Source organism: Gorilla gorilla, chromosome 9 (genome assembly GCF_029281585.2).
Source record: "Gorilla gorilla gorilla isolate KB3781 chromosome 9, NHGRI_mGorGor1-v2.1_pri, whole genome shotgun sequence".
NCBI classification, from domain to species: Eukaryota; Metazoa; Chordata; class Mammalia; order Primates; family Hominidae; genus Gorilla; species Gorilla gorilla.
Genome location: NC_073233.2, coordinates 13364702 through 13382944, shown reverse-complemented (window position 1 = coordinate 13382944; position 18243 = coordinate 13364702). Strand labels below are relative to the sequence as shown.

Genomic DNA, 18243 nt, shown 5'->3' with positions numbered 1-18243 from the left:
TGAAGACATTTATTAGCTATCTGTGTGCAATTATCTGCACATAAGAGGGAAACAGCCATTAGGTTTGAAATAATAATAAAACAAAAATTATTAGCCATGAGATTTTTCTCATACCACAAAGATATACTTCTTTATATTGAATCAGAAATTAAGGTCACAGTGGGATGTTATATTCAAGGTCATTTAAGGTAACAAGTAATTTTTCTATTTTAGTGCTTGGGATGAACTAAGTTTTCAATTATTTCTTGAATGAAATAATGTGGCTTGTTAGAATGTGGCTGGGTTAAGAATAAAGGTTTCTCACTTGATCTAATTTTCTTTCTACTGTAATTCCATTTATATAAATTGGAATTAAATTATGTAGAATTCAAAACAAAGTGGGGAAATGGTGTTAATAAACCAGTGGTCTGAAATCCCCAACCTTTTGGGCACCAGGGGCCAGTTTCATGGAAGACAATTTTTCCATGGATGTAGGAGGCAGGGGTGGCAGGGCAGGGAGGGGAGATGATTTCAGGATGATTCAATTGCATTACATTTATCATCAGATTCTCATAAGGAGCGTACAACCTAGATCCCTTGAATGCACAATTCACAATAGGGTTCGTGCTCCTATGAGACTAAAGCAGCTGCTGATCTGACAGGAGGCGGAGCTCAGGTGGTAAAGCTCCCGTGGCCTACCACTCACCTCCTGCTATGTGACCTGATTCCCGAGGGGCCGCCGACCAGTAGGGGTCTGTGGCCCAGGAGTTGGGGACCCCTGTGTTAACTATGATTGAGAAGACCTGGTTCTAGAAATCAGTTTTTATATGAACCAGTTGGTCACCACTCCTAGAATTTAATTACAGCACCATCTTTAAAGAAGGTAGATGTGATAAACTGAAAGTTTCCTCCCAACTCAGTAACTTTTAGTACATAAAATATAAACATTAATATATCTTTGTGCATCAGCCCTTCTTTTAGCAGGCATTCTAAACACTGTTCTCTTGAGGATCTGAATTAACAAGGCCCTGATTCTGACTTTGGCCAGGGAGTGTTTTGCTGATCCTTTTTGGGTGACATTCAGGGAACAGGTGGGGTATTAGAAGAAGTTAACAAGATTTGAACAAAAGTCCTCGGGAGATAAATCGCCATCCTGTATCAAAACTTTGAATGCCTCCCAAATCTGATGAAAGGCCTAACTACTCACCCAGCACTGCCTCCTGATCTTCTTGTGTCTCTCGAGCCTTGGCATCATCGGGTCCTATAGTCTGGGCCGACCCTGTAACAGGTTCCAATAGGATCATGATATTTAATGAAAACAAAGTGAGCTTTCATGATGGCTAGAACAGAGGCCAGCATTCACATAAGTGGTCCAATTCTATGACTATCTAGGTTTAAGAAAACTAGAGCTGCCAGAGCCTCAGACTCCATAAGCTTAGCTGAGAGAAGAAACAATGTGATACAGATAACACTGAAGTAGGAGACCTCTTGCCATGGCCCCCACCTTGTAGCTCCAGGGAAAATAGTGTAGTATATAAGCCTCAGTTTCCTTGTCTATACTGACTTCACTACAATATGGTGAGGTGCAAAGGAGATAATAGATATGAATATTATATATATACATACATATATATATATATATATATATATATATAACTCTAAAGCCTTGTATACAAGTAAGGAATTCTAGAGGTCTATAATATTTCATACCTGAGAATGACTAAAAATACTGCCTTGGATTACGTCCAATAATAATTTTCAGCCCATTGCTCATATTTCAGCAAATATGTTAAATCATATTTGATTCCTCAAAATGTTGCCTAACTTATAACTTGTAGTTTAGGTGAAGGCACTTTATGGGACAATTCCTATCACTCAATTCCTTTGATCATTTCAACTGGTACAAGATGGATGAATTGCCCCCAGTTAAGGAGCTAGGCTGAGTAACAGTACTCAAAACGCTTCTGCCTTTCCTTCCTCAAATAATTCAAAAAGCTCCCCATGCACAAGACCACCATGAAGCTTATGTCCCCCAACATGGTTTAATCCCTAAATCCCTCTTACAGAAACACTCCACTGGGCTCCAGGAAACACTTCCTTCCTGCCTAGCCCCCGATTTGCCCCTAGCATCACTCACAGTTGATCTCTTCTTTTGCTCTCTCACACAGATCCTTCAGGTTCATCTTGCCAAAGATTTTGAGAGACACACTCCAGGCTTTCTCTCCTGGATAATATTTCTTCATCAAATTGGCCAGGTCCTCCCGCCTGGCCTTCTTCACTTCAGTCCAGGGTGTCAGGCCATGCTCAGGTTCCATGGTCTCCTTTAGGAATAACTTGAATGTATTTAATTCCTCTTTGTTTAGCTCCTCCAAATACAATAGCAGCCCAAAATCAGGAAAGAAGGAAGATGATGATGAATCTGCCATCTTGTCCAAATATTCAGGCCTCTGTGGGGGGAAAAAAATAACCAAAAGCACATGGAATAAATGGGACACATGAAAAAGACAGATTTGAAAATGAAATACTTATATAGATTAATTTAACAAACATTTGCAGAAGCCCACTGTATTAGGCTCGGTACTGACCTAGTGTCCTCTGTAATATATCTTCTTTCACAAAGCATTCCTCTGATATAGACCACTGTACTGTATATTTATTCCATCTTCTTACGATCTATTCCCAGTCCTACCACTTATGAGCTATATAAATAAAGGTAATTCCTCTCTTTGAACCTCAACTTACTCTTCTGCTAAGTGGGGATAGCAGAGCCAACCTCTAATTTTAGTATGGATCAAATAAGATAGGGTTCATATATCACCTGGCACAGAACTGGCTCCTCCTAAGTATTGCTAACTGTCTGTCCTTATCCCTTCTATCCCCCAACAACATCTAATATACATCTCAACCTATAAAACATTGTTATTGCACCCGTGCCAACACATTATTACTCAAAAAACACATGCAATTAGAATATGCCACCATCTACCTCTTCTTGTCATGTCATTTCTGGTCATAAATCCATACATAATTACTGAGGGTCTTTCGTAGTACACAAGCTCCTTTCGTGCACTTTCCCCAACACCACAGTTAGTCTGGGTGAGTTCAGTGTTAAAGAGCATCAAAAACATCCTCATCTCACGTCTTTGACATCAACTCCCATGACCTTACTGCTCTCTGGCAGTTTACTCTAATGCTCTCACCCCAGGCTTTGTCAATGACTACTCAAACTTTTAAACTGCAAACTCCCATAGCCCATTTTTTACTAATATCTTCCAGTTAACTGAGTGGTTTCATGCCCTTACTCGGTGACAGTTCTTCAAACATCATCAAATCCTTTTGAGCCCTGCGTTTTCCCCTCATCAGCCATCTTAAGGGCCTTATTCAATTTCTTATTCAGCATGGGTGCTCCAATTAATTACTTAATCCATACTCTCCCAAGCACCATCAAGTTTTCTTAATCTCTTTTGGTAAATTGCCTGAAGAGATAGAGCTAGTAAGTGGTGCAGCTGGAACTCAACTTAGATCTTTCACTAAAATTCCTGCCCTTTCCAGTCTTTCATAATGTCTCCCCCAATTCTTGCTAATATGATTGGAAAAAAAGATGGATGGGGGAAATAAAAGTATATAGAAGGGAGAGTTTTTCTTTTAAACAGAAGGTGAATTGTCTCAAAACATATAGTAAATCTGGATTTTATCCTACAGTAATTGGTGAGCTATCAGCTGTTTTAAGGTTGTTTGTTTAACTACATGGTAAAAATATTCTAGATTACAGATAAATCTGACAAAAACAAGTCCTATAGTAATTTTTTAAAAAGCATAAAGGAAAAGATTTGAGGAAACTTCAAAAAAGAACTCTGAAATTTCTCCAGGACATAGAGAATATGGTAGGTGAGGGGAAAGCAAGGCACAGAATACATCTTCCGCTTCCTGTCTAGAAATCTGCAGGTATCCCTGCATATGGGTCCATCTTTATCTTTGTCTTTCCTGTAACAAATGAGGGGAGCTCTCTTCCCTTTTCTATAGCTTATTTCTCTACCTGTGATCTAAATCTCATAAGCAATTGTTCCCGAAGGGATTTAATCCATTAGAAATCTATCTTCTTGATCTTCAACTTCTCCCTGTCCCCTAAGTCCTACTCATTAGCACTTAAATGTGCCCAAATCTCACTTAGTCTTTTACAAATATTCTCTTTACTCCAAATCCCCTTCATCTTCATAGTCAAACTTCTTCAGTCTTCTATACTCTATCACCTATTATATTATACCTCCTCAATCCACTGCAATTGAACTTTTCCCACCACAATTCCACTGAAATAACTCATACCAATAACCTCCTTGTTACAAAACTCAAGGGGGCATTTTGGGATTCAATTTTCCCATCTGTAAGCAGGAATAGCAAGAGTACCTACCTCTGCAAGGATTAAAAAAGCTAATGCATGCACCTAACTTTAACAAGGTGCCATATGTTAATAATACTATTTTAACAATGCCTTACATCTTGATATTTACTTGTCTCTTTGCTGTCATAATCCCACACTTTTTTCATTTTCCTCCTCCTTTATGGGTGTCCCTTTGAGCCGAGATCTATATGAGTCTGAATCCTATTAGCTTTCTACTGTACGATATCTACAAGTATAATAGAGTAGAATATACTATAGTCTCCTTCCCAAAGGTTTTACGCTGTTCTTGAAGGAATTTGTTGTTTTGTTTTGGCTTTTTACCTTTTTAGAAAGAGGAACACATGTTTGGCACTGTTTCTCTTATAGGAAGGCATTCATTCATTCAAAAATGCCCTGAACTAAAATGGGAACCCATGGTCTATGAGGATTTTAATTTGCAAATTTATTGATGTAAATTTTTGTTTATAACAAAGCATATTTGTTCAAAATAATTAGCTCATATTAATAATGACTATATTTGTGAGGACCTAGTGTGTATAGATTCTTTACAAAAATTTTGTCTAGACTTTAAAACAGACCTGAAAGTTTGATTTTATCCACATTTATAGATACAGAGTCTCAGAAATTAAGAAACTTGCCCAGGTCATAGAGTTGACAAATGGCCTATCATACTACAAAGCTCATTCTCTTTCTACTACATAGCATTGCCTTTTAATTTCACTTCATTTTCCTAGGCATTGGAAATTCAGAGTTATACAAAATCTGTGTGGCCATGCTCTGTGATAGCAGACCCTATGCTGAACACCAGACTAGAAGAGGAAGACCTCTAAATATAGCATGACTATCATCTGGGCCAGAGTAGTTCTAGGAGGACACAAAGGGAGAAGGGATTCTTACCTAGAGAGGGGAGAGATATGGAGGTCTCAGGGAGCTAAGATTTGACCTAGGAAGCCAGGTGTTTCCACCCTTTTCATATAGTCCGGATTGATTTCCTTTCTTGGTCGCTCTAATTAAATCTCCTATAGCAGTTTCCCAGCCTCAGTAGTACTGACATTTTAGGCTGGATATTTCCTTGGGGGATACTGTATGTGCGTTATATGATGTTGAGCAGCATTCATGGCTTCTGTTTGATGCCAGTTAGAACCCTGGATCTTCTACAGTTGTGACAAACAAAAAATGTCTCTAGATATTGCCAAATGACCCCAGGGCAGCAAACTTCCCCCCAGTTGAAAAAACTTCAAGAGTCTAACCTCTACTGCTAAGTGTACAACTTCTTTTTTTTGGAGATGGAGTCTCGCTCTGTCGCCCAGGCTGGAGTGTAGTGTTGGATCTCCGCTCACTGCAACCTCTGCCTTCCCTCCTGGGTTCAAGCGATTCTCATGGCTTAGCCACCCAAGTAACTTGGACTTCAGGTGCCTGCCACTATGCCTGGCTAATTTTATTTATTTATTTAATTATTTATTTATTTATTTATTTATTTTTGGATTTTTAGTAGAGACAGGGTTTCACCATGTTGGCCATGCTAGTCTCCAACTCCTGACCTCAAGTGATCTGCCCACCTAGGCCTCCCAAAGTGCTGGGATTACAGGTGACAGGCGTGAGCCATGGTGCCTGGCCTAAATGTACAACTTCTGTCATGATAATTAAATCAAAGAAAAAGAGTAGATAGCCAAGAAAATACATTCTCATTAGATTTCAATATATTATAGAAGAGACACCATAATTGGGAGCAAAGAATTCAGGGTCGTTCATTAGGACAACTTGTAAACCATTTTGACAAGAATTAATTAGTATCCTCATAATAAATCCCAGATATAGTAAGTAGTACATCATTAATACTTCAAACCAGGGAGGAGAAAACAGCAAAGAATATTCATCACAACTTAGGAAAGAAGGGACTTACCAGTTTGGACACAATAAGGGAACTGACCAAGAACCACAATGAATATTTGAAGATATATTGTTAACTATGCTGAAATTAAAACCTCTTGTCCTTAGAATTCAAACACAAATGGTCAACCAAAAACAGAAATATGTTTACAGGGAATATGGCAAATAAACAACTGAAGTGTAAATTAATAAAACCACTTTAAAACTGTTTGAATTAACTACTACAATTGGAGATGTCCACCCAGGCCCAAATTTTGGTTTCTAACTGTACCATTTGCCAATAAAAGGAATCAGGGCTCCTCTGAGATACTGCTGATTCTAGGGCTGGGACAGGGAATAGATACAATGAGCCGATAGCATCTCATAGTGCCAGAAATAAGGAAAGGAAAATAATGGGGTATGCAAAAAGACCCAAGATAAAACCAGAAAGAGCTCCTGATGGCCAAAATAAATAACAGTATTGGATTATAGCCCAAAGTACAAAGCAAATGTCCATGAGTCCGTACTGATATTGATAAATGTCCGAATATATGAGAGAAAAGAGACAAATCTCTCTTAGAGAAGATTTCCAAATACTTTGTGTAGGATATTCTTCCCTCCAGGAAGTGGCTGTTAACCCAACTGCACCCCACCTCCCAGAGCGCTGACTGTGCTTATTGATTTCTTTCCAAAGAGAGCAGTATGGGAGCAGGTGGGGACAGTGGAGAAACTTTTTAGTGAGAAACCTCACAAACACTCTCCCAAGATCAAGGCTACTATTACCAGCCATAAGTCATTGTGATTGTATGTGCTATTGATACTGTGAATGGCATGTTGCCACCATGATATTCCTTCCCCAAACCCATCATCCTAGTCTAGCCATAAGGAAAAACAAAGTGAGGGACATGATACAAATTACCTGACCAGTACTTCTCAGAACTGTCAAGGTCATCACAAAACAAGGAAAGACTGAGAAACTTTCACAGACCAGAGGAATCTACAGAGACAAAATGTTCGTTAACTATGCTGAAATTAAAACCTCTTGTCCTTAGAATTCAAACACAAATGGCCAACCAAAAACAGAAAAATGTTTACAGGGAATATGGCAAATAAACAACTGAAGTGTAAATTAATAAAACCACTTTAAAACTGTTTGTATTAACTACTAAAATTGAAGATGTCCACCCAGGACAATACTGTACTGTAATAATAAATGTAAATGTAATATTCAGGAATAGAAAAATGTAATATTCAGGAATAGAAAAAGAACACTATGGAAAAACTAGTGAACTTCAAATTAAGTGCAACTTAATTGCCTTATTGTCTTCATTGTGACAAATATACCATAGTAATGCAAGATATTAAAAATTGGGGAAATTGGGTAACAAGAAATTTCTGTAATTCTAAAAACTACTATTCTAAAATGGTTATTCCTTAAAACTGGAAATATACATACACTATGACAGAGCAATTAAAGTTCTTAGAAAATATCCAATAGAAATATGTGTGTAGGTATACCAGGAGATATGCAATAACTACAGCAGCACTGCTTATAATTCCTAAGCACTTGAAAAGATCCAAGAGTTCATCTATAGTAGAACCAATCAATACATTGTGGTAAATTCGTACAATGAAATCCTAAACAGCAAAGAAAACATATGATTGAAGCTATATGCCACTAGAATAAATCTCATAACTAGTGAAAGAAGCCAAATCAAACAAGATTATGAAGTAGCTATTATAAAAGTCGGTTTCCTAATACCTCTGTGGAGATGAGGTGGAGAGGGATGAAGGGGGCCTTATGTCCTGGTAATGAATGTCCTATTCCTTGACCTGCTGATGTTTCACATGAGTGAACACTTGGTAATCATTTACCAAGCTGCATGTTTATGCTCAGTGCAGTCTTTTATGAGTTACAGTTCACACTAAAATATTGTCTTGAAAATGTTCATATCCCTAAAATGACATGATACAAATAGATCAGAATAGCAATAAAGCAAATTTATTGTGAATAGCCTATTCATAGAAGGGGAAAAAAAGCAAAAAGCAAATGGCTAACAAGTATTTCAGAAAATTTTCAAACTTAGGCAGATAGCACAACTAATGCAAACCAGGAAACAGCCCTTCTCAAAGATCAAAATGACAAAAATAAGCTTTAAAAAGCAGTACCATATAAAAGGAGTTAATATAAATGTTAATTGCTACACTCTTGAAAAACTGCATGTCTGCATGTCTACTGAGAATTTTACAAACATGCATGAGTTTTCAAACAGTATCTTCTTTGGGAAATCATCCACTGAAAAAAAAATCCTAAATACAGAAAAGAAAGTTTTGTGCATAAGGGTATTTGTTTAGAATAGTAAATAATTGTCAATAAGGATTCAATTATAATAAATGTATAAAAATATAGCACACACTTGATTTTTAGTCATTAAAATGACCTCGTCATACAGCAAAACAGTTGGCAGGTATATGAAGATTACAACTAAGCAAAGAAAACAAAACCTCTACATAAAAAAAACCGAAATGTACTTAAAATAATTATCACAAATTGTCCTATCTCAAAACACAACTGAGTTTAGGACAATTTTTGACAATTATCTCTCATTAGAATACATTCCTTAAATAAGTGGAGAAATAAAAAGGTAAAAAGGCAATATCCATTTGTCAAATTCCAAAAAGTTAAAGAAATGAATGCCTGCCATCTGTACTTGAATTTGGCGTGTTGGCAATAATTGCTAACTTGCATAGAGAGAGCAATTTTGGGTCACTGCTGGAGTAGAGGGAGTGGGGGTGCTAAAGCACTAAAGCACTATAGGCTAGAGGATGACCAACGCAGAGAGCAAGCATGTGCTACCTTACTAATATTTCTTGAACTTTGCTAGGGAGAAGTGGAGAGACAGATACTGATAACCTGGAGCACCAGTGAGAGCAGCTGTTGCACCTGCAAAGCAGTTTTCAGGCGGTTTGTTTCGTTTTCAGTAGGGAGACGGGCTAGGGAAAGACTCAGAGTGAATGAAAGACGGCAGAACACAGGTGGCGGGAATAGCTTCAGACTGAAGGACGAACACCTGCTCCTGGTTAGAGAGGCGAGGGGCTTGCCTACATTCGTCAAGGCTGGTGAAAGTGGGGCTATTCATACCGCTTTAATCCAGGAGATTCAAGAAGCGGGCAATGCACGCAGTGCCTGCCAAATTCAAGCACAGTTGGCAGGCATTCATTTATCTCTTTGGAATTTGACAAATGGACACAGGCCACACTAGGTCTCCAGCCGAAGACTACTTGCAGGTGACCGTGGACTCGCACCCTCAAGGTCGCTTTTCCACCCTGGTCATGGCCGGCGCCATGCCCAAAAGTGTCCCACCCTGGAGTGTCCTGGCAGCTCATCCTCTTGGGCCCTGAGTCCACATCCCTTTCATTTTCCACACAGAATGTGGACGCTGAATGGACTCGCACAGAACCCAACTTCCCATTTTAGAGTGGACAAAGTACGCATCCAGAGAAGAGGAGAGTCATTCCATACCTCGGTCTCACCAGGCGTCGGTGTCAAAGGGTATAAGCGCCAAAAGCCAGGCCTCAGAAGGACAGGAAAGGATCAACAGGCACTTGCTGTTCCACCAGAAAGGGGAACGCACTCTGGCTCTTAATGCCTCACCTTCCTCCTCCCCAGAGAGAAGAGCAAACCCACTAAGAGTGCTGCGGGCCAGCGTGGGTGGTTGGACCCCCACCGCCTGACCTAGCGAATCTCTCTTCCCATTGGCTGGAGGGGCCAAGGGAGCTCTGTTCCCACTCTCCGCCTCTATGCTCTTCCACTCATTTACCGCAGAAGATTCAGTGTTCAATATAGGATCCCCTGCCCTCAGCAAACCTGTGGGCGCACGTCCTTCCTCCTTGCTTTCCCGATGTGGGAAAGAGGAAGTCGGGGAACTGAACCCTAGCTTTGAAGGACCTTTCCCAGACTGGCTGACTCCCAATAAGCAGTGTCCCTTTATTCGTCCATCTAAAATCCGTACGATTATTGAGCATCTTATTTGTGCCTGTCAGTTTTCTGGACCCTGTCTAGCAGTGAATAAAATATCCAAAGTCTTGCTCATCTAGCCCTTACCTCCGTGGAGCTTACATTCTGTTGAAGGGGCACAGATAATGAATTGCAGTATACCAGGTGGTAATCATTGCTATGGAGAAAATCAGAGTGGGGCAAGGAATACAGCGCTGGGGGTGAAAAGTGGGGGTGGGTCCTATTTCTCTTTGAATAGCAAGAGAAGACACTGCTAAGGCGATATTTGCAGAATGTGAAAGTGTGAACAATGCAGATATCTGGGAGATGGAGCATTCCAGGAGGAAGAAATAGCAAGTGCAGAGACCCTCAGTTAAGAGCCTACTCGATATATTTAAGGAACAGCTGAGTCAAATCGACCACAGTAGTCACCAAGGCTGTGTGTTGATTTATGGATAGTGCAATTTCATTCAAATCCTACATGACTAGAACTGCTCTAAGATGAATTCATGGCCTTGGCCCCTGAAGACAGTCTTAGAAGCTAATAGATCCAGTAGCTTCAGGATTGAGAATTGCCTCTCAGATGAGAAACCTCTGGATCACATGGGTAAATGGATGCTCTGTTCCGAGGCTTTCTTTTTCTAAGGATTACCCATTTGGAACAAGTTTTCATATTCATATAGCAGCCAGATTTGGGTGATTTATCCTTATTTAAGATAGCATTTCTCCAGCTGGACTCTTCATGGAGAACTTTAAGCTTTATTGGCAAAGGAGGAGCCAGTATTCGTTGGCATTAAGAAAATGTACACTCTAGGCAACTGATACTAAGGACTCAGGCATGCTAGTTAGCAAGATGGGCCCAACAACCTCAATAACAACCAGAAATCAGAAGCTTAGATTATAAAGATTCATACAAAAACTACCTCAAAAGGATAACCAAGTGTAGGGTGAGAGAAAAGGTAAACTCTTTTTAGTTTGGTTCCAATATACTATATTAAATTGCTATAATGTGCTAATGTGCTGAATATTACATTCACGAGTATGTGCATCTTAAGAGAAACTATAAATTCTAGGTTTGGTTTTGAAATTGTTTCTAACATGCACATAAAACCATGAAATAGAACATTTTTGCTGTCCCATGAAAGATATCCGTATAAATATTCATACTGTTATTATCTTGTTCTATTTTTGTTTCAGAAGGACGTGTGCCCACAGGTTTGCTGAGCGCAAAGATCCTATATTGAACACTGTATCTTCTGTGGTAAATGTGTGGAAGAGGATAGAGGTGCTTATATATAAACTTATATTTGGAAGTGTTATTTCTTCAGAGAGATCTTATAAGAAACCTGGACTTTTGAAGTTATTGCAATGCCTCGTGAAAGTGATCTGTAATATCTAAAAGGTCTGCAAATATGAGTGATTGTAGTACTTGTTCATTTGTTGCTGTTAATATACTTTAAATGACATCTCTGTGTTGCAAAAAGGTAAAAATACTTGTAGGATTTCTTTGTCAAATTGAAAGAACTTGTCACTTCGCTTGTCTACCACAAGCATAAAGGTAAAATAAAAGTGGTAGTATTCCATTTTTACTAAGAGTTTGAGAGACTTCCTTATAGGCCCCTAATTTCTTCCTGTCTGTACTTACATCAATCCCTCCCAATAAACAATACACATTGAACATATCAATTCTCTGGTATGTATCCTTTTACATTTTTTCTTCATGCTGCATAATTAAATTAACAGTCACATACACAAATACAACAAGTAACAAAATTTGAATTACTCTTTTGTTTGTATTTTTACTCTCACCCAATAAATAATTTTACTTATTTATTTAGTGGCTATTGATCTTTCCTTACTCCACACCTTCCCACCTAGAGAATGGATCCATAAAAGATAAAGATTTTTATTTCATTCATTTTTTTTATTCTCAGCACCTAAAGCAGTGAATGAATCAGTCAACAGCACCTCATTAATGAAAGAAGGGAGTAAAGTGAAAACAAGAATGGCAAGTTGAAGAAATAACAATTAGTCCAGAATGGCTAATATGGGATAAGGCAGCAAAATAATGGAATACGAATCAGAGAAATAGGGGGGAAATGAGAAAGGTAGGAAGAGAGATATCATGCAGGGCTCTATATGTCACTGTAATTCCTTCGCTTTCACTCTGAGTAAACTAGGAAGCCAGCTGAGGGTTTTGGGCAAAGTGAATAATAGCTATTATGTTTTAAGAGAATCATCCTGGTTCTATATGAAGTATCCTGGAGTACAGCAATGGCAGAAGCAAGCAGACCAGTTAAGAGGCTATTATAATAATCCAGATGAGAGAAAATGATGTCTAGGGCGAGGCCGGTAGCAGTTGTGGTGCTGAAAGTAATCATATTCTGGGTTTTTAAGATAGAACTGCAAGAATTTGCTGACAGAACAGATTGGGAGGTAAGACAAAAGAAAGGAGTCAAAGGCAAATCTAAGATACTGACTTGGGAATCTGGAAGAAAGAGATTGAGAAGATTGTTTAAAAAACCAAGTTTATGAGGCATTTCAGGAGTATATTTTTGGTAAATTTGAGATGCCTATTAAACATTGAAGTCAAATTGACAAGGAAGGAGTTTGGAGTTAGAATTCAAAGTCTGAGCAGTAGATACAAACTAGAAGTCACTAGCTTATAGGTGGAATTTAAAGCCATGGAAGATCATTCCGGGAGTGAGAATAGAACATTCAAAGACTGATCCCTGAGGAATCACTCTACTGTTTAGAAGTCACAGAGAGGGAGCAGACCTGGGAGGCGGCAATAAAATTGTTTTCAAAAAAGCATGAAAAAGAACATCCAGAGAGGAAAACCTGAAGAGTGTGCTGTCTAAAACTCCAAGTGAAGAAAATGTTTCAAGGTAGAAAGAGAGATTAATTGTACCAAATGCTTGAAATCAATTGTGCCAAATTCTGCTGATAGAACGAGATAAGACTGAAAACTGACCATTGAATTTAGCAACATTGAGATCAATAGTTATTTTGAAAACAGCAGTTTCAGTGAGACGGTAGGGTGAAATCTAATTGAACTAGGCCAAAAAAGACTGGAAGGAGAAAAAATTGAAGATAATGGACTACTTTCTAAGAAGTTTGGCTCAACAGGAAGGACAGAAATGATACAGTAGCTGAGAGGGAAGTGGGCCTGCTATAGACTACATGTGTCCTCCCAAATTCATATCCTGAAACCTAATCCTCAATCTGATGATATTAGGAGGTGGAGACTTTGGGACATGATTAGGTTGTGAGGGCAGAGCCTTCATGAATGGAATTGGTGTCCTTATAAAAGAGGTTCCAGAAAGCTCCCTGGTCCCTTCTGCCATGTGAGGACTCCACAAGAAGACAGCCATAAATGAACCAGGAAGTGGCCCTCACTAAACTGAGTCTGCTGGTGCCTTGATCTTGGACTTCCAACCCCCAGAACTGTGAGTTTCTGTCATTGTCAACCATCTAGTTTACGGTATTTTGTTATAACAGCCTACACTAACTAAAACAGGGCCCCAGAAAATTTTATTGTTTTGTTTTAGAGAAATGACAGCATACTTGATGATGGGAAGGATATAGTATAGAGGGAAAAATTGACACTGAAAGGGAGGGAAATTACTGGATTTAGGTGCATGTGGCATGTGAGCAAGAATGGATGGAAACTAGTAACTACATGAACAGGCTTCTAGCTAAAAAGGGGCACTGATGCAGGTAGGTGTGTGAATGCACTGTGTGGATGGGCAAGGGTATGGAAGTTCTCTTTGCTTATTTTCTTTTTTTTTATTATTATTATACTTTAAGTTTTAGGGTACATGTGCACAATGTGCACGTTAGTTACATACGTATACATGTGCCGTGCTGGTGTGCTGCACCCATTAACTCGTCATTTAGCATTAGGTATATCTCCTAAAGCTATCGCTCCCCTCTCCCCCTACCCCACAACAGTCCCAGAGTGTGATGTTCCCCTTCCTGTGCCCATGTGTTCTCATTGTTCAATTCCCATCTATGAGTGAGAACATGCGGTGTTTGGTTTTTTGTCCTCGCGACAGTTTACGGAGAATGATGATTTCCAGTTTCATCCATGTCCCTACAAAGGACATGAACTCATCATTTTTTATGGCTGCATAGTATTCCATGGTGTATATGTGCCACATTTTCTTAATCCAGTCTATCATTGTTGGACATTTGGGTTGGTTCCAAGCCTTTGCTATTGTGAATAGTGCCGCAATAAACATACGTGTGCATGTGTCTTTATAGCAGCATGATTTATAATCCTTTGGGTATATACCCAGTAATGGGATGGCTGGGTCAAATGGTATTTCTATTTCTAGATCCCTGAGGAATCGCCACACTGACTTCCATAATGGTTGAACTAGTTTTCAGTCCCACCAACAGTGTAAAAGTGTTCCTATTTCTCCACATCCTCTCCAGCACCTGTTTTTTCCTGAGTTTTTAATGATTGCCATTCTAACTGCTGTGAGATGGTATCTCATTGTGGTTTTGATTTGCATTTCTCTGATGGCCAGTGATGGTGAGCATTTTCTCATGTGTCTTTTGGCTGCATAAATGTCTTCTTTTGAGGAGTGTCTGTTCATATCCTTTGCCCACTTTTTGATGGGGTTGTTTTTTTCTTGTAAATGTCATTTTTATTTTTAGATAACTTACCCTTTTTACCTAAAAGCTTTTCTCTTTACCCTCACAGTAGAGAAATTATACCTTTTTATGTCTAGTGTGTCTTTATTCACTAATCCAGACTGAAATGTCGTGAGTTATTTGGTCTACATTCATGCCTTCTCAAAAATTTTCAACACAAAGACATTTTCTATTATTGTTAGTCATTTGTTTCTTCACTTTTATAAACTCCTCTTTCTTTTTTTTCTAGAACTTTTGTGTCTACATATTAAGTCTTATAGATCTACTATTTAAGCCTATCATCTTTTTTTCATGATTTCCATCTCTATCTTTTTCCTCTTCTATGCTTTCAGGTATTTCTTTAACCAAATCATATAGGATACCTTTTGATTCAAAAGTGACCATTTTTTCTCCTCCAATTCAATTGCTAACATGCTTAATTAGAAAAAAATACAGACTTTTTTCACATTTTACTCACATATTTTTTCCATTAAAATGTACAAATGTTCTAAGCTTATTAGAGATATTTATAAAAATACAGCGTAACATAGACTTGTATGCATGCACACACACACACTCATGAAAGATTTGTGACAGATATGGACACAAAGCAGCAGGGGTAAGAAAGGAGGTCCACAATACCCACACAGATTCCAGAGACCTCTCTCAGTCACAAGGTTGTGCTTTATGGCCAGCAAGTGAACTACTAAGATATTTTTATTTCAGGGAAGGCACAGCTCATTCAAGTAGGGGTCTTTTATACTACTCCTGTCATGTAGCTGAAACCAGGCTATAGGACCAGGTTCAATAGCAGAAACCAAGATAGCATAACAGAAACCAGATGCAAACCATGAATCAATAAATTTTCTATAAGCAATATTGGCAAGCTGTTACAGATTTCCCTCTTGGTATTTTTTGGAAAACTACATTACCACAAAACTGCATTAATTCCTATGTAGTATATTCTATTCTGGTTTGGCCAAGGATCAAAACCATGGCTCCAGGCATCCCTGGAAATATTTGTAGGATTTCAATATACCATTTGAGAGTTACAATGAAATTATACACTGTGGATTAGTATTTTTCATCAGGTTTGGAAAATTCTAAATTATTATTTCTTCACATATTGATCTTTGCTCATTTTATCTTTTCTGAGACTCTAATTTTGTATGTTAGATCATTGTTTCACTGTGTTTCATATGTTTCTGATATAGTTTGGATATTTGTCCCCACTGAAATCTCCTGTTGAAATGTAATCCCTAACAGTGGAGGTGGGGCCTGGTGGGTGGTATTTGGGTCATGGGGGTGTGTCCCTCATGGCTTGGTAATGTCCTTGTGATAGTAAGTTCTCATGATATCTGGTTAAGTGTGAGGAACCTCCCTCCCTACTCTCCCTCTCTCGCTCCTTCTCCCACCATGTGAGACATGCCCATAGACCCTTCACCTTCCATCAAGATTGTAAGCTTCTTGAAGCCTCCCCAAAAGCCAAGCAGATGCAAGCCTCGTACTTCCTGTAAAGCTTGCAGAACTGTGAGATTAAACCTGTTTTCTTTATAAATTATCCAGTCTCAAGTTATTTATTTATACAATGCAAGATGGCCTAATATAATTTCTTATGTTCTTTTCTGTGCTTTCTTCTCTGCACTTTAGCTTGGAGATTTTTATATATAAATATAAATAAAATATATTAATATAAATATATAAATATATTTTATATATTAATACATAAATTATTATATATTTATACTTATATATTTTTGTGTAAAAATAGATTTATACATATATAAAATAAAAATTTTATAGTAGAAATGTTTTTATATAAAAATGTTTTTCTATAAAAAATTTCCAAGCTAAACATGATATATATATTTATATATGTAATATAATTAAAATTATATATTTAAAATTTTATTTTATGAAATATATATTTTATAAATCTTAAAATACCTATTTTAAGATTTTATATATATAAAATTAAAATTTAAACATATACTTAAAATTTTATATGTGTATATAAAATGGTTATCTTCTCATTCAGGTATTCATATTCTTTCCTCTTCTCTGGTGCATCTGATCTGCTGTCATACACATCTATTACATTCTCAATTTTATTTTTATTCATAAAATTTTAATTTGATTTTCAATTAAAATTCCTGATCTTGTCAACTCTTCACCATTACTGAACATATTAATCACCATTATGTTTAAAATATATATTTGTTGGCTCAATAATTTAGTCATCCATGAATTTGTTTCTATTGTCTTTCTTTCTGTCCTTATAATTTTTGGTTGAATTATCAGACATTGTATACGAAACACTGTAGAAGTTCTGAATGATAATATTCCTCCTGAGAGAGTTCCTCTCATAGGCAGATAGAGAGGGGGCAGATAATAACAATCCAGTCAGGTATGGAGCTCACTCAAAGTTGAATTGCAGCTATATCTCTATTTATTGCCAGTTTGCTTCTGTTCTTATTCTTTTGCTCTCCAGGAATTCTAGTTGGGTATCTATTCCTTGGTGGGTTTTGAACTATAATCTTTATCTCCTCCGATCTGTGATGAGACTTCTGACAATTTTCTGTGCACTTCAACAGCTTTCTTCTTATCTTCTTTCCCTGTTCATCTTAAGAATTCTGCTAATGTTTGAAGAGAAAACCACCAAGTTTTAGGTTGGCTGCTTAAAGATTCCCTTTTCATCAGGATCTTGGCCCCTAAATCCCTTGCTGTCTTGTCAGACTTGACTTCAATTTTTGTTCTTAGTTATGTGACATTGACCAAAATTATGGAAAATTCTATGCCTTCAAGCCACAGTCATATTCTTAGATTCTTCAATTATTTGCTATGAAGAATCTGCAACATCGTGGACTAGGAACTTGGGCTATCCCTCTCTTCCCATGCAAGGCAGTTTCTTCACTCCTATCCTGGGTACATCTCTAGGCATCTGGTGACTGCTCCCAGGACCCCCATCAAAGCTGGTGCTTTGGGTCTCTGCACATTCAAGCCAGGGAGGGTCCATGACCAATAATTTTCAAAATGTAGCTTCCAGAGTCATAAAAAATGCAGATGCTCACTGTGTGGTGGACGGAGGCAGATAGGCTCTAGGCCGGGCACCCCTGCTAAACCCCAAACTGTAACTGCGTAGAATTCATTCCTAAAAGTCTTGCGTATGCTATACTTGGTGCTCTTTGTTATTCATATTGGCCTCCGCCCTTTAGCAGGTATATTTCTTCAGATACACATTTTGTTTCTCTGAAAACTGGATCCTCTTAGCTTTTTTTTTTTTCTTTTAATTTTGGTTAGTTCATTGAGGTTCAGGTAATATTCTCAGGTTGGAAGCAGTGTGGCAGAACAGCCCACT

At 38.1% G+C, this 18243-nt stretch overlaps 1 protein-coding gene across 2 annotated transcripts in view; it reads right to left on the bottom strand.

Moving 5' to 3' along the window:
• NLRP14 (NLR family pyrin domain containing 14) overlaps nt 1–18243 on the bottom strand; it is a 50361-nt gene that overhangs the window by 30696 nt on the left and 1422 nt on the right. The window contains exons 2-3 of one of the 2 annotated variants that reach the window (XM_055355321.2): nt 2117–2426; nt 1187–1258 (exon numbers count right to left, since the gene is read on the bottom strand). In XM_055355321.2, the coding sequence (XP_055211296.2) occupies nt 1187–1258; nt 2117–2405 (361 nt within the window). In that variant the 5' untranslated portion in view covers nt 2406–2426. Of the gene's footprint in view, nt 1–1186; nt 1259–2116; nt 2427–18243 lie in introns of those variants that run through there. The other variant, XM_004050629.5, reaches the window with a different exon arrangement.